The sequence below is a fragment of the Cryptotermes secundus genome, unplaced genomic scaffold, assembly GCF_002891405.2.
Source record: "Cryptotermes secundus unplaced genomic scaffold, Csec_1.0 scaffold1013, whole genome shotgun sequence".
In the NCBI taxonomy this organism is placed as follows: Eukaryota; Metazoa; Arthropoda; class Insecta; order Blattodea; family Kalotermitidae; genus Cryptotermes; species Cryptotermes secundus.
Genome location: NW_019720727.1, coordinates 111,671 through 128,538, shown reverse-complemented (window position 1 = coordinate 128,538; position 16,868 = coordinate 111,671). Strand labels below are relative to the sequence as shown.

Here is a 16,868-nt window from a genome sequence, read left to right as displayed (position 1 = left end):
CCTCCATTTCATACCACCCCTCCTCTCTAATATCCCAAACTATGTCATGAACACTACTCTAAACTTTGTATGCCCTGTGCAGGGTCTTCTGTCAGTTCAAAATTATATATTAAGAAGTTAAATTGAGAAAATGAAAAAAGGATGTCATCTTAATTCTAGTACTGTTTAATTCCACCAACTGTCTGAAACATACAGAAATTGGGTTTAAGTGTATATCTGAAACAAAATCATAGCATTTCAGGTGGCTTGCTGTGCTTCTGATACAAGTGACACAAGTTTCTATTTATGATTACACTAAGTGACATCCAGTGGCAATTGTAGTGATGTGTGTTTGAGAAAGATATTACTGACATGAGGAATGTAATGAGAACTTGTAAAAGGAGTACATAAAAATAAACAATATTTTTTAATATATGACTAAATGAAGTGGCTTAGGACTGGATCTAACTGTGGGCTGTTGTGAACTTAAAATGAACTTTTCATTACACCTTCTTAACCAGGTAAATGATACCAGCTTCTCAAGGAGTCTGTTGTGCAAAGTGTGTAAATAATGATTTAATGAAGCCTTGATTTACACTACTGAAGCAAGCAAAATAAATGTGAAATTTGGGAAATGAAAATAATGTAATATAAAGGAAATATGGTTTGCTTTATACCATGTCTTTGGCAAGCCATTTAAAATATATGTGGACAATATCAATATAAATACACGAACCTACAAACCATGTTACTTAACCAGCCAGTCACATGTTTCTTTTTTCCTGACCTCTTGGTCTGTACAGCTCTCTAACATGAGATTCAAGTATATTCATTTGCAAAGATATGTATGTTATAATAAGCTAAACCTTAAACATGCGGGAATGGTGCCAGTGTTTATTTTAATTTTCAGAAATGGAATGCTGTAAATGTAAAACTGAGTACATTTCTCTTGTCATGACTCAAAAAATGAAATATAATTTCAGGAAAAATATAAAATTGACAAAACATAAAATTAGTTAAGTTTTAAGAGCCTGGATGAATGTAAGTTGGCCTTTAAACTGTGTCTGAAAACAGCCTGACAAACCATAGTCAGGTTGCTTGGTATTACTCTAGTTTACTCTGGAGGGAACATGCAAAATGGATCTTCAAGGGTACTTTGTTCTGGAATATGAAGAGTGTTACTTTCTGGAATGTAATGCCATTTAGATACGTAAAAAGTCCACTGACGTACATACTACCCCATCCTCAGGGCTGAAAAGTAAGCCAAGGCATCTAACACTGTATAGTCCGTTGGATGCCCACTTGCGTTTAGGAAGGAAGTACAGTCTCCATATTCAGGGTCAAAGGGTAGGTCAGGCAACAAACCACCAAGAAGTAGGCAACAAGCAGAACCTATGAAGAGGACTATCTTCTGGGATGTAATGCTGCTCAGTCCCCAGTAAAAGTTCAATTACATTTCAGAGTAATGCACTGCCTCCATATTCAGGGTCAATAGGTACATTACATGAGAAGCCAACAGGAAGCAGGCACCATGCAGAGCTCTGTGGCATACCTTTCTGATATGTCTGTGTATCTAGAAACAATTGACTTCTTATGTCAGACAATTACATAAGTCAGGTGACAAAAAGAAGTTGCCCAAACATAGCTATGGCCTTCCACTTTTGCTGTCAGTCATCTTAGGCTGGAACCACACAAGATCATGAAGTACGTCCATTGCAACAAACATACTTTATGATGGACGTTGCTGAGGACACCACACAGTTGCAGAATGCGGTACATAGTTTTTTTGTCTGCAATGGCGCCAGAAGAAAGCATAGCATTCGCCTCTCTTGTTTATTTCTACAATGGACATCACGACGTGTGTTACAACAGATGCATTTTGTGTGCTCGTGTGGCTCCAGCCTTTGAATCATCTTATATCATTCCTCTAGCCATACATACCTTGTTCTTCCACAGGTAGATGTCCATACTACATGTGTACATATTCATTCCAAATAAATATTAGAAACTACATACAAAACTACATGATTTCACATCTCAGAAGGCCATAATCTTAATAATTCAGAATATATTACTTAAAACTTTTTTTCTTACTTCATTGGCAGTGATGGTGAGAATGCGATCCAAGTCTTCAACAAGTTCTCCAAACATGGGCCTCTCATTTGGTTGGTAGCTCCAGCAGTCACGCATTAACATATAACTAAAACACACAGCATTTATTTTTAAACCAGGCAACTTCTGTCTGTTTCTTTTCTTCCAAGATCTTTCAAAATATGAGTTCAGTAATGTACTTGCTTTCCTATACAGTGTGTTCAGTTAAGGAGGAAACTTCACAACAGTGCTGACCTGGCCCAACATTCCTCACAGATTGCTGCTGTAACTGCCAATAGCAGAATGAGTCATTAGTGCGCAATTTATGTGATGCAAGGCACGTTTCTAAGAAGAAGTGACCCTCTTCTGCAGAGCTACAATCTCTTACAGCTGTTCAGTATCGTTTTAGAACACAATATGGATGTCAACCTCCTACATGGAAAAGCATTCAGTTCTGGGACAAAAAACTAAGAACGACGAGTATTCTGTTGTGTGCAAAATCTCATGGAAAGACATGGACCTCTGAAGAAAATGTCAATCGTATTAGAGAGGCTGTCCAGTGAAGTTCGCGCAAATCAGTTCATACTGCTAGCTTGAAATAAAAATTCTGCATTCAACAGTGCATGATGTGCTACACAAAAGGCTCCAACCAAGAATATACAAGATTCAAATTATTCATGCACTAAAACCGAGTGATCACGTAGCATGCGCAAACTTCACTGCGGACATGCTAGAAAGAATTGACACATCACCCAATTTCCTCCACCGAGTGTGCTTCTCAGATGAGGCAACATTCAATGTCAATGAGTTGTAAACAGGTACAACTGCAGGATTTGTGGCAGTCAAAAACCACATGTCACATGTGAGTTGGAGAGAGGCAGCCCCAAAGTGAATGTATGGGCCAGATTATTGCACGATAAGTTGATTGGACCATTCTTCTTTTCGGAAAAGACTGACCAGACTTTTGTACTTGGACATACTGGAGCTGTATGCGCTTCCCCAGTTACCACCGCAAACTATCCTTCAACAAGATGGGGCTTCAACATGCTTCAAGCAACATGGAATGAGGGTAAATATCATCTGGATATTTGTCATGGCACCAAGGGAGCCCACATTGAAATGTATATATATGAAAGTTATATATTTTGATCATTTCCTTTTGTAATGGTGTAACCCATGAATGTGTATAATAAACGCTTTCTGAGATATTTTATTTTGCATACTTTTCATCTGGACACTCTGCATACGTTCCTTAACCCACTAACTGACCTAGACATTGCTGAGGAAGAACTGAGAAACATATTCTCGCATTACTCAGCCATCTCCGAGATCAACAACACACAGCTCTGATTTATTGGCTGTAATCTCCTAAACAAATTCATTAAGGGTCAAAAATGACATGCAGTGCAGTTTTTAGACTTCAGGCTGTCTTATTTCTTTTATTCACTTTTGGTCTTTTATGCTGCTGTCAGCTGCTGGACAATATACCATCAAATGGTAGCATGACTGATGAATTGGAAAGCATTCTGAAGGAAGTGGTAATGACCTAATTGAGGTACTAAGCTTACATTTGCCTTGGGAAAATGAGAAAACCCATGAAAAATTAAGTCAAAACAGCTGGTGTCCCAGGCCAGATTCAAACCAAACACCTACTGAATATAAGTCCAGGGCATTATTGCTACAACAGCTTTCTCAATTTCTGGCTCTTATTTCAGCTATAACAAAGAATTTGATCTTGAGGGAAGGTCAACAACCTCAGCATCATAACTGTGTTCATACAATGTGTTCAATGATCGAGGAAACCTGGCAGCAGCATAGAGCAGACACAACATTTCTCACATATTGCTGCTGTAACGGCCGATAACAGAATGAGTCATTACCGCCGATAAACAGGCTCTGTCAAGTGGTCTGATCTTGTCACTGCAGTAAGTCACACTAATAGTCAGTCTGTGTTAGAGGTGTCGATAAGCTGTCAACATTTATGCTGAAATGAAGTTACCTATTGAACAGCAAGTGTTTTTGTCAAAACTTTTGCAAGGAAAAAACTTACAGAAAATGTATCTGTAAGTTTTGTCGTAAATATCCTAACTTGCCAGTCCCACAAAGTCGTTTCCTGTGCTAAGAGTCTTAATGATTTTTGAGGGCTGATCGGTAGTCATACCTCAATATCCCGAACCTTTTCTTCAGTCAGCATGATTGCTTCTTTATGTCACACACTGAACCTGTGTCCTGCCACTTTTTCACAAGTTTGAATACACACGACTTTGTGGGAACTACGCAAGTCAGGATATTGATGTTTTCATGTTTGACAGCATCATGTGACAACAGGAAATAGTACAGCATAATACTGTGGCATATTCACTCCATGCAAGAACTGCTGAGCCACAGAAACAGCTGTTTCTTAGTAATACACGCATCAACAATGGACCAACAGGGTTATCCAACCTGCTACTAGGCAACAGCTCAGTAAACACACTTCTGCACAGGCGCAATGAAGTCACATTCCAACAGTACTTAGCTATCATGCTACTTGTTTTCTATGTAGTCCGCGCTACACAATGGTAGAGCTGGTTCTTTTTTGTGTTGTCCATGCTGCAGCTATATAACATGAGTCTGCGTGCAGCTAAGAAAAGTTTTTAGTTGAGTTCCATGGTTCCAAGAGGATTGAACAAGAAATGGCAAGAAGGATTTAATGATCTGAAGTGCTAGTTTCTATATTGAGATCCATTGCCAGGAGATGACTACTGAAGATGGAGAATCCCAGTGCGGGTGCGACAGTGAACTGAAAATTGTGTAATTCAGTGATAGCAAAGTATAAATTGTCATTATAAGAGATTGTAACTGAAGTGCCAATAAATTAAATCACCTAAACTAGAACCCACAATTATTCATAACATGTACCCCCATACATGTGACAATATTAAAATGGATCTCAAATCAGATGTTAGGATTGTTATACATCAGAATAAGGCTGTAATAGATATCCTGTGAATTCGTTGTTATGAACAGAAAAGCCAACCCTGTGACTGGATGAGGTCACACAGTGTGGCTACAAAGCACTCTATTCTGGAACAAAATGATACTACTGAATGTTGTGGTTGAGTATCACTTCTACTTTGTATTTCAGAGGTCCTGGGATCAAATGTCAATATAAGTCTTATAATGGTACCAAATTTAGACTATGATCACTTCCTTCCATTTCCTTTCCAGTTCCTTTATTCACTAATCGTAACATTAAATGCTATATTCTGTGGAGAAAAAAAACATATTCTTCTGCCAGAAATCAAATACCAATTCTTCTAGGTTAAATCACGCAATAACAAATCTGATAATTACATTTCAAGAGAACAGCAGGGTGGCTTCTCCATTCGGTGTCCACTGCGAAGCAACTGGAACAACTTCTCAACGCTTGGCACTGACGGATATGGGGTGCCACCTAGTGTCATGATCTCCCATAGCAGGATGCCATATGACCACCTGCAACACATGCACAGTGTCAAATTTGGATGCTGAATGTTAATAATGCTGCTGCATTTGATCATGAGCCAGTTCTGTCTTTAAACTTCATAATATCTTCACAGGCACATGGAGAAACCTCTGTGGTGTTGTGGGAAAGATGGTTAATTCACCAAGCATCACTTTACATGAGAAGAAACCAAACTCTGACATATATTTAGGAAATTCCCAGTCTGAATCTTGGTCAGCAAAACCAACTATCCTGACACGATTTTTGTGGTACCTTGAAACAGGTATTAGCACTTCCTTCCATGTATGTATAATTTATCATTCATTAATCATCTTACTATTCAGCACTGAACAGTCTGATGAAATGAATCACAAAATAAATGAAAACATGGAAGAAAGAACATAGGTTTATTCCATTAGATCATAAAATTGTGCTTTAGTGACTTAACTCAGATTCACTCAATCATATTTAAAAGAGAATTTCAGGATGCATGTATCTCATTTCGACCAATTTTTTATTTAACACCCCCTTCCACTACAGAAACATTCTATATGGTTTTATTTGTTCCCTAATCTATAAATATGACTCTGGCATAAAATTCAAAGTATAATGCTAATGTTGGGCACATCACTGGACCTAACCCTGAGCCAGTTTCATCCAATTCATTATCTATTTCCCTAATAATATTACAAATATTATCCTCTTCACTCATTCTGGCATCTGATATTTAAGAGGTTTCTTACCAGTATTCTGTACACATGTCTATGCCTTTGACATGGATCTTAGATGGAGCAAAAATATGATAACTATATTTAGATTTTGGTCTTCCAGATTATTAACATTATAAGGAAACATGCTTCCATGGTCTTCAGCATAGAACTGAAGCAGCATGTTCCTCTGAAATGATGGTAACCACCTACCAGACTGCACACTGTCACAACCCAGAGGACCACAATCTAAATCTTCACTGCCATGAAAGCCTCAAATCTCAACACACTAGTTAATGTGGGCAAACCTTTTTGATACGTTAACAACTGCTACACCAAGAACAAAATGGGAGGATAGCATGAAGGTGGATCTTAGGGAAGGGAAATGTGAGGATGGGAGGTTGACCAAATTGGCTAAAGAATCAAATCAAGTGGGGTATCTTGGTATATCTTGGTATTAGTTGTATTCAACCTTTCGTTTTATTACTACAGAGCTGGTTCTAATGCCATATCAGTTAAGTAACTGGGAAACCCAATTATATCCATTCAGGACCAAAACAATCACATTCCCTTAAGACTACAGTTCTGCCGAATATGAGCCACATAATTTGGTAGACAAGTAACACTGTTTCAGAAGAACATGATGCTTCCATCTTCAGGGTAGGTGAGCCAATCTTCTACACTGGAGACAAAGATAGCAAGTTCCTCAGAAATGTTGACACCTATTACCAGACTACATAAAGCCATATTCCGTATCTTATTGCTTCCCACTATGAGAACCTCAAGTCTCAGGTGACACATTCCCTTCCTCAGTGCATCACATTGTTGTCCACTTCCCAGTGTACTGTAGGCTCAAAATTACTTTTTTGTGTACTGAACCATCATCATTCATAGCAGATTAGAAAAGGGTGAAGTGCAAATATGAGATTCTTAGGTCACCGCCAGGAGCAAATTTAATTTAAGAGACAGAATAGCAAATGAGAAAATAAGAGCTCTACCACAAACTGAGAACATGGCAGAAGAAGCACAGAAATATCTGTTAAACTAGAAATAATGTATAAATAGGATGCAATAGGATGCCAAAATCGCCATATTTATAAAATCCCAAAATACAGATACATGTGAGAAAACCCTGAAGAGCATGGACATTGCAATGAGTTTACAGTACTCAAACCTTGAGTTGTGGCAACAAAGAGGAAGAAGAGAGGCAGGAAGCATGATCCATTGTTGCTGCAGGTTAAGAGGAAAAGGTCATGAGACTGCTTGTTATAAACTCTTAAGGGTTCATTCTGGGGCACACTGCACACCTCAAACTGGAGGCAACTACTGTAAACACACACTGCACAGAGCACATCCAGTTACTTACACGTCTGACTGTGTTGTGTAAACACGGTGGAACAGGGCCTCAGGAGCCATCCATTTCACAGGCAATCGACCATCTGTGGTTTTGCGGTAGTAATCATGACAGTGGATGTCTCTTGCAAGACCAAAGTCAGCAATCTTCAGAACATAATCATCGCTCACCAACACATTACGAGCAGCCAGGTCACGGTGGATACACTGAGAAGAGCAAACAAATTGTCATCTCACCATATGTTACTATGTTAGTTTTGCTTCATGTAATGACATCTTATCAATGCTTCAGTTAAATGGCAGGTTGAATATGAATATTGAATTGGAAACAACACAGAACTAAATGCAATGGTCTATTGCACAGTAAAAGGCTGAGTCATAAAATGTGCTGTGATCTGTATCAAAGAAAGTTTGATTCTGAGAACTGAGAGGCAGGGGGCTGGGAAGTGAAAGGCACTACTGCAAACTGGAAGCGATAATTCCACCACATCTGCAATAAAGTTAATGTCTCTAGTCCCTGGAGTGGCAACATCATTTAAATGTACAGCATCTACCAAACAGGATTCCAGAATTTCAAACACCTGCAACTCAGAAACAAAAGAGATATGATGCTGTAGGTAGTTGCAGTGTAATCATAAACTCAAGCAGTGAGTCATATGTGCAACCCAACTGTAGTTTACAAACATCAACTTCAATTATGTATTCAAGAGTGATCAGTATAATGTCTACTGTGCAAAGGAAAGAACAGACCATGTTGTGGTACATAAAACTTGAATAGAATTTTTGAGTTCAGCATGAATTTAGATGTGAGTATGGTGTAAGACCACCTGATGACAAGAGAATTAGGAGAAGGCATGATCAATTTAGAGAGACTGGAAATATGGGGGGGAGCATTTTTTTGGATGGCCTAGGATATCTGATGAAGATGTGGATCATGTTAGGCAGGCTTTCATGCAGAGTCTGAACACATCAATCTACTGAGTGCATGATTACAGATCCTGCTAACAACTATCCATGGAATTCTTTGGAAGAGCCTGTGGCTGAAACTATACAAATTACAGGTAGTCCAGAAACTCAGTGTGTGTACGGATTTGGAGCATGATAATTTTTTCTTGAGTAATATTGAGGCAAAATTTCACATCTCTGGATGTGTGAGTTGGCATAACTGTGTTATTTGGGGCACTGAGCCCCTCAGAGGACATTTATAACATGAACAGGGTAGTCCTAAAGTGAACGTGTGGTATGTGTTCATGCATGGAAGAGTCATTGTCAGATTTTTTTTTGATGAGGACACCATTAAAAGCAATTTCTTTCTAGACATTTCTGTAATCTTCTGCAGCTCGGCAACTACAGCAATCTTATTCTTCAACTTTAGGGTGCACCTATTAATTTTGCTCACATTGTACATAACTGTCTGAATATGAATTTCACAAGTCATTGGATAGGAAGAGGAGGATCAGTTGCATGGTCCCCTTCATCTTCTGGTCTTATGCCTGTAGACTTCTTTCTTTGGGGCTGTGTGAAATATGAAGTGTACAGCTAAAGAATGAATATGCTAGAACAACAGGTGGAATGTACTCAGAGCTACAGATGTTACTCACTGTGACGTGTTTAGCACCTCATAAGTTTTACACTTGTGTGTAAAAAAAATTGTTTCAACTGATAAATAAAATACTACAAACAACACCTCAAATCTGTTTTCATTCTTAAACTACAGGTGCCTGACTTCCTGGTATTCTTTTTGGGAGACCCTGTATTACATGTGGAACAGAAGTTCCTCAATTTCTGCAGAGCTGTCAACGTCACACTGTGGGCAGTGAATGGAACAATACATTCTGTCAGAATAGCACTACCACATATGCATGGCAGAAGGAGTACTACATACTTGTACAACATGAATCAGTGTGAATGAAAGTGATATTTGGAATTAGCTATGCTGCCAGCATATATCTTGATGAAATTTCAACTGGAAATGATTAAAAACTTCATCAAAAGTACTTCATCTCAATAATTTGAAAAGTTCTGGAAAGACATCTATATTTGTACTATTATACTGAGCTCTGCAAAATAAAAATATGCATTAAGAAGTGTTACTGTCTAAAGGAAATGTTTTTAACAAAAACTGACCACAAGAGCAAAGACACTCAACCATTTCTCAACTGACAACATAGTTATCATAGTGGCCATTGTCTGGTTCATCATTAAATAACATGACCAACAGTAACAGTCGGCAACTGAGTGATTAGGTCCCAAATTGTTCACTGGTAGATATTATGAATTTCTTTGATATTACATCATAAACATGTTTTGCTTCATGTGCAATTTGTTATAATCCCTTTTATTATTTCATAGGTCCACATTATTCTGAATGACCTCAAATGCAGAAAATGGGAAGAATCTTCAAAATAAACAATTCCCTGTGCTAGCCAATCCCCTCCACTGAGCCACCCTTATACATTAAATCATGATTTCACTGACTACAGACAAAATTAATTTGTTTTTGACAATGATTGAGGCTGCAGTACCAATCAGAGCATAGGTACCTCTCATTACAATCTGGCAGTCCTATCCACAACAACTACTTCTACATAATGACAAATGCAAAGGCTTAACTAACTCTGTGGCCTGTAGTCCGCAAGCAAACTATACCGACTGAGCGACCGCTGCTTGTTTGTGCGAACCGCCTCTGTGGTCTAGTGGTCAGAGTTCCTGGCTACAGATCCAGATGTCTTGGGTTCGATTCCCAGTGCTACCAAATTTTCTGAGAAGTAGTGGGTTTGGAACAGGGTCCACTCAGCCTCATGAGGATAACTGTGGAGCTACTTCAAGGAAATAGCAGCTCCAGTCTATAAAACCGAGATTAATGACAGTGGGGATCCGTTGCACTGATCACGCAACACCCTCTATCCACTGAAGTTGCAAAGGCTTAAGCTTTTATATAGCATAACCAAACTCACTCTCCGTGAGGCAAGGTACTCCATGCCACGGGCAACTTGGTAGGCAAAAGAGACAAGATCTTTTTGTGTTAGTGTCTTCTTCTCCTTGAGGTCTGTACCAATGGCAGGCTCATAACCAGAAGAGGGTCGGTGCTGACGCAGGAAGTCCCTCAAGTTTCCATGTGGGGCATACTCCACTACAACATACAGTGGTCCATCCTGCGTGCAGCAGCCCAGAAGGTTGATAATGTTGATATGTTTGCCAATCATCTTCATCATCTCCATTTCTGATACCAGATCCATCATTTCTGTATCCGTGTGGCCCTCTGCAATAATGAGCAGCAACAGAAGGTATTGGTATCCACACAGACTAAAATTAACAGTTCCCTAACTAACAACTTTCAGTTTCTGATGCTTGTCTTGGTCCACATGCCTCACCTGTGAATTCAAGCACAGATATGAAAACTCTTGCTCCAGAAATATCTTGCAGATCTGCAATTAAACTACAATCAATGAAATTGATGCACTGAACATTCACTCTTAAAGCTTGCAGCAATAGGTAGTACAAGTTACAGTATGTAAAGCTGTTCACTCTGACTCTTGACGCTACTTCCGCAAGCAGTAACTTAAATAAAAGTTTTTATCAAGGACCCAATTAGTGGAATATGCATTTCACTGAGAGAATAATCCATAATAGTGTGGCATGTAGACCCAATGCTAGGCAATAACCATGAAATAAGCAACTATACAACAGCCATTACCAGGTAACAGCTCCACAAACAAGCATGTTTCCATGGCAATGAAAGAATACTGCAATAATGGAAGAGACATTTTCTGCACTGTCCATTCCAAGATGTTATAAGCAGACCCTGGTAGCTGAGGCTGAGGACAATTCGGGAACCCAGAAGACCTAGTATGTTCTTTAGTGATTAGCGTAGTATGTAAAACAGTGAAAGAATAATATGTACTTTTAGTTATTGTTTGTAAGAGTTCAATAAATCTGATAACCAATACAAACCCTGTTTGTAGTCTATAGTTTTGATCTCTGCAGTGGGCAACCAATGGAGAAACACTGAGAATTTGGTAAGAATATGGTAATTGTATTTAGATATTTTGAACAAGTATATGAGGTCTGAATATAAAGTTCATGAACTTGCCACTGTGTGCTTGCCATGGCAGCAGAGGACAGAAACATCAGTATGGTTTGATAATGTTGGCATACCCAGTTTACTAGTTGGACATACTGAAAAGGCTGCATGAAAAAGTTAGTTGGAAATGACCCGAACGTTTTGCCAACAACTCATGGATCTTACATAGGACAATGCACCTGCTCACACATCACTGTATGTGAGGGAGTTTTTAGCTAGTAAACAAATAACTGTGCTGAAACTCCCTCCCTGTTCACCAGATCTAGCCCCCAGTGACATTTTTCTGTTCCTGAAGATAAAGGAAATATTGACAGGAAGGCATTTTGATGACATTGATGACATCAGGAGTAATGCAACAGCAGCTCTGAAGGCCATTCCAGAAAAACAGTTCCATTTTGAAGGGTGGACTAGGCACTGCCATTGGTGCATAGCTTCTCAAGGGGAGTACTTTGAACGTGACCACAATAATATTCAGCATGATGAGTTCATGAATTTTATTGTCAGACCACATAAGACACTCTGAAGTGAGAAAACATTTAGTCAAGATCAAGGAAATTAAAAGTACTGACCATAATGGAAAAAATGAAGCTAAAATGCAGTGATTGTACAAACTGTGTTAAACCAAAATTAGGAAGATCAGGATGGTTCAAAGCAGGTAATGAGATAAGGAATTGTCCTCTCACCAGTCTTGTTTAATGTCAATGGATAAATTGCTTATTAGGTGGAGGAGAAAGAAAAAGACAAGACATGAACACATCACAGTCTGCAGATGATATGCTGATCTGGGTGCAAGATGAACACCAAAATCAAAGAGGAACTAAATCAATGGAATCATACAATGAAGGAATATGGGGTCTGAAGGTTTGAATGAATACAGTAAAGATGTGATCATGAAGATTTCAAGGAATGTGACACAAATGTCAAAAAAAAATCAATGAAGATGTTGAATGCTACTGAGGTGCCAGTGCAAACAGCACTGTGTTATATGAATCCATAATTAGTTTATGCTAAACTTACATAAAAATGATGCAATATGACCACTAAATTTGAACATATACTTCTGTCATAAAATGCTATAGTAGCCCAACAGACATGTGGCAGGGGGAGGGGGGGAAGTAAAGTTGTTCTTTTGTTTAACTAATTAAACACTACCCCATGAAGGCATATGAGGGAGTGGATGTAGAGATCCACATTTCCTTGACCTCAGAACTAGGTGGAGGTGAGTGGTCAGCTTCACGCTCCTGCAGTTTTATCCCTGAGGAAAGAGCCCCCCCGTACCCATTGGATAAGAGGTTGGGTGGGCCCAGAGCTGGTGTGGATGACGTGGAGAAAATTCTTGACCCTACTGGGCTAATGAGTTACTTTATGATGATGTCAGTATCTAGATTATAGAGCACTGAATGATAGGATGATTCACAATGAATTGGAAAAAATTTGGGAGGAAGTGGTTGGGGCCTACTTATCAAACTCCAAGCCTTCGGTCATCCAGCCTGTAGCCAGTCACTATAGCAACTACACTATCCTGGCTCCTATGTGCCCAGAGTTATGAGAATCAAAGTACAACATATGCCTTGCTGGCATCACACTCCATTCCATACCTTTAAGCATCTTAACTGCAACAGTGGTGCCGACTCCTTGTTTAACTATACCCTGGCCCTCTGCTTTTATGACCTTGCCAAAAGCTCCCTCACCCAGAGACTTGCCCATTGTGAGCATGTCTCGGCGTATTTCCCACTCTGTGTCAAGTGGCAACTCATACTCTGAGATCACGAGGTCTGAACCTGAAGATGTAGTTCCCATCTGACTGTGCGACTTCTGCTTCTCAATTTTCACTATTGGCATCAGCTGCAAACAGAAGGACAAATATGCTCACATTCTACATTAAAATCATAAAACGCAAGACAGCAACCCTTGCTCAATGACAGAAGGTGAGTGCAAAAAGTAATTAATTTATGAAACAGAAAGTAATATGGACCAAAGGAGAATACTGCTGCATACATAAATTACAAAGTAATGATGTGAGTACATATTATATTTTAGCATCCTGAGGAATTATCCTTATTATCAAAGTACACGTCAATAATGTAACAATATAAAAGACATCAAGAACATGTCACTCACTAAAACTGTATTTTAAAACTTTATGATGTTAAAATCATTAAAATGTCAATAGGACACTAAAAGTATATATTAAAGTAAAAGCAAAGCTATCCCTGTAAGAGGCCGTGAAGGCCCACAGGGTTGTGAGACACTGAAGGTCCCACATTATCTAGACAATCGGCTCAAAGATGGCGGTAAGGTTATTAGCCTTACGCACCGGCCGGGCTTTACTCCACAGGAAAATTAATTAATTAATTCCTGGTACTCATTTCTGTTAGAGGCTGAGTTGACCCCTGGGCCATAGTGTGGCTGGAAGGATTAGGTCAACTGAAAAAAAATCCAATGACCTCATTGGGACCTGAACCCATGACCTTCCGGCTTGTAGCATAGCCCGTCAACCAACTACGCTACCGCGTGCACAAAAGTATATATTATACATTAAAAGTGATTTTCAGAATTTCTACAATGACTCTAGTTTTTGATATTTTTTTTTCTAGTTTACGACATGTTTCAGCCACACAGGGGCAATCATCAGATGATTTTCTTTTTGGAGGGGGGGGACCAATGCACTGTTCACTTGTCATCATCATGTATCATTCTGCACTCCACCTTCTACTACTTCCTGCTGTGTCCCCCCCTCCTTCCATACCCTATATTCCTCTCCTTCTACTCCCTTCCCTGCCTATCCTATCCTGGCCTCCCCAGCATGTTCCTTGGTCTGGCACCCTGTCTCTACCAGAGGTGCAGCTCACATTGTGTTTTGCCCTAAATTTCTTTGTATTTATTCGACTTCCGAATTTGTCTTCCTGTTGAGCCATGTTACTTGACTCTACTTTGGATTTCAGTTTATATCATTATTATTATTTCCACTGGATTTCTGCCTGTAGAGTTGTTGTTGTTAGCATTATCACATTCATCCATCTATTCGTTCATGGTATTGTCTCTATTTAACTAGATTTTGTACTCCACATTACTCACTTTGGCCTATGCCAACCTCTGTGGTAGCCGCTCCCTTGTTGCCCTGTTTTGAAGCTGGTGTGTTATGTACACAGTGCTGCTAAGTTTTCCCCAGTAAATTATCATGTGATTTATAATTTTAACACTGAGCCTCCTCCAAGTGACTCATCTGCAAACCTGGTCAGCATACTGATAGTATACACATCGAAATCTTGTAAGATCACTTACGAGTGGTTCTTGTGTGTTCTGAGCATTAGCAAGATTCTGTTTCTCCACAATCACTTTCTTGGTCCATTGGGTGACCACCGCTGCTCGTGCTGTCTCGATGGCAAGGAGCTTTTTCATCTTCTCTCTGGAAATGCACACATACAGCATCCGTTCAATGTATCAGGACCATTAACAGTTTCAGCGTTACTTTATAATGTTTAGTATCATCACAAATCACTGTACCTCTTGATCTTCAGTCTGTGGAATATGGCAATCATGATCACCACTCCGGCCAGAAAGAGTGTGCACAGCACTACTGCGACGATATTCACTAGTGTCGGCTGCAGCTTCGGTATCTGTGGGGGGTCGTCTTCTAGACCTGTAGCACAGGATTGAAAACATGTTGCAGATCCAAACAACATTGCAGCAACAAGGGAAATGTTACATCTCACTAGGTGAAGTTGAGAAGTCTGTGATTCTAACTGGTGACAATAACTGGTAGTCTGGATCATAATTCCTGTAATGTAAATTGATATATAATGTACTACTAAAGTGGTCTCTCACCTTAAGGGAAGAATATAAATTGCAGATGTTGGATTTGAGGTTTTCACAGTAATGCCTGCAAAGAACATCATATTGTGGATTCTAATGTCTTGTGCTTCAATAGAAGCCTGAAAATTCAGAGAAATGTACTGCCTCCATTGCTAGGGTTGAAGAGTGAGCCAAGCAAGAAACTAGCAGGAAACAAGCTGCTTACTTTTCAATCATGAGGATGGAGACAAAACATTCCTCTGAAACATACGTGGATTTTTACCCGACTCTGTGCCATTACATATAAAGCAGATCATACTCTTCAGAGAACATTACGAGGATATTTGGATCTAAGAGTATGAAGAACGTAACTTCATGAGAGGCTATATATTTTGTACTATCCATTTAATATTATTATGGTGATCCAATTAAAAAGATAAGATAGGTGGAAATTTAGCATACATAAGAAAATGAAAAATGAAAATACAATTTTGCTAAGACAGAAGGAAAGAGACCACCTTGTAGATGTAGATGCATGAGAAGATATCAAAAGGGGTCCAAAGAAATAGGATTTGAAATATGTGGACTGGATTCCACTGACTCACAATAAGGCCTAGTGTCAAACTCGTGTGAACATGGTAGAAAAACTTTGAATTTTATAAAAGCCAAGGAATTTCTTGGCCAACTGAGCAACTCTCAGCTTCCCAAGGATTTTGAACCATGGGTTAGTACACACCATATTATGATTTATAAGAGTGAAATGGAAGACCAGAAAAAGTTATAAAATAGCAACTCTCTAAGCTTGTACTTTCCAACTAGTAATGTAGGATGGCTGAAAGAAATTGTGATGAACAGAACATGCAGCATGTAGAGGGGAATTAAATGTGTACAATTTTGATTTGGAAACCCTATGGAAGATATGTAAATACATATGGATGTGAACTATCTGAGCACAGGGCCTTCTACTGCGGCTTATAATCCTTTAGTTCTGTAACAGTGAATGAAAGGGGAGATTTTCTTGAACAGCTGATTCTGTATCATGAAGGAAGACAGACACAAGCACCCTTTGGGTTGTGAGACCAACATATTATTGAGTCTATACTGGCTAAAACAATGTCTGACTGGTGATGTGCATGGTGTCACAGTCATATTGTAACGTGTCTGGAATCCAGAAGAGATTTCTATGGAAACGCTAGAACAGACCGTTGCATAAGAAGTAACAATAGCGATACTGTAACTCCAACAGTGAGCCGTTGTATCGAGAATATCGAATCTCCACGGTTACGACAAACACGCGTAGCGTCCCAACAGAGACAACGCAATAACAATGAGTTATTGCGTAGGAAACGCGGAGCCAACAAAGCGACGTTTCCACTGTTATAACAAAGGGTTC

At 39.3% G+C, this 16,868-nt stretch overlaps 1 protein-coding gene across 2 annotated transcripts in view; it reads right to left on the bottom strand.

Annotated features, from left to right (window-relative positions):
• LOC111872649 (fibroblast growth factor receptor 3) overlaps nt 1-16,868 on the bottom strand; it is a 91,891-nt gene that overhangs the window by 2,148 nt on the left and 72,875 nt on the right. For both annotated transcript variants that reach the window (XM_023866741.2, XM_023866747.2), the window contains exons 13-19: nt 15,188-15,323; nt 14,966-15,089; nt 13,279-13,525; nt 10,554-10,858; nt 7,610-7,803; nt 5,407-5,547; nt 2,074-2,179 (exon numbers count right to left, since the gene is read on the bottom strand). In XM_023866741.2, coding sequence (XP_023722509.1) covers nt 2,074-2,179; nt 5,407-5,547; nt 7,610-7,803; nt 10,554-10,858; nt 13,279-13,525; nt 14,966-15,089; nt 15,188-15,323 — 1,253 coding nt within the window. The remainder of the gene's footprint in view (nt 1-2,073; nt 2,180-5,406; nt 5,548-7,609; nt 7,804-10,553; nt 10,859-13,278; nt 13,526-14,965; nt 15,090-15,187; nt 15,324-16,868) is intronic.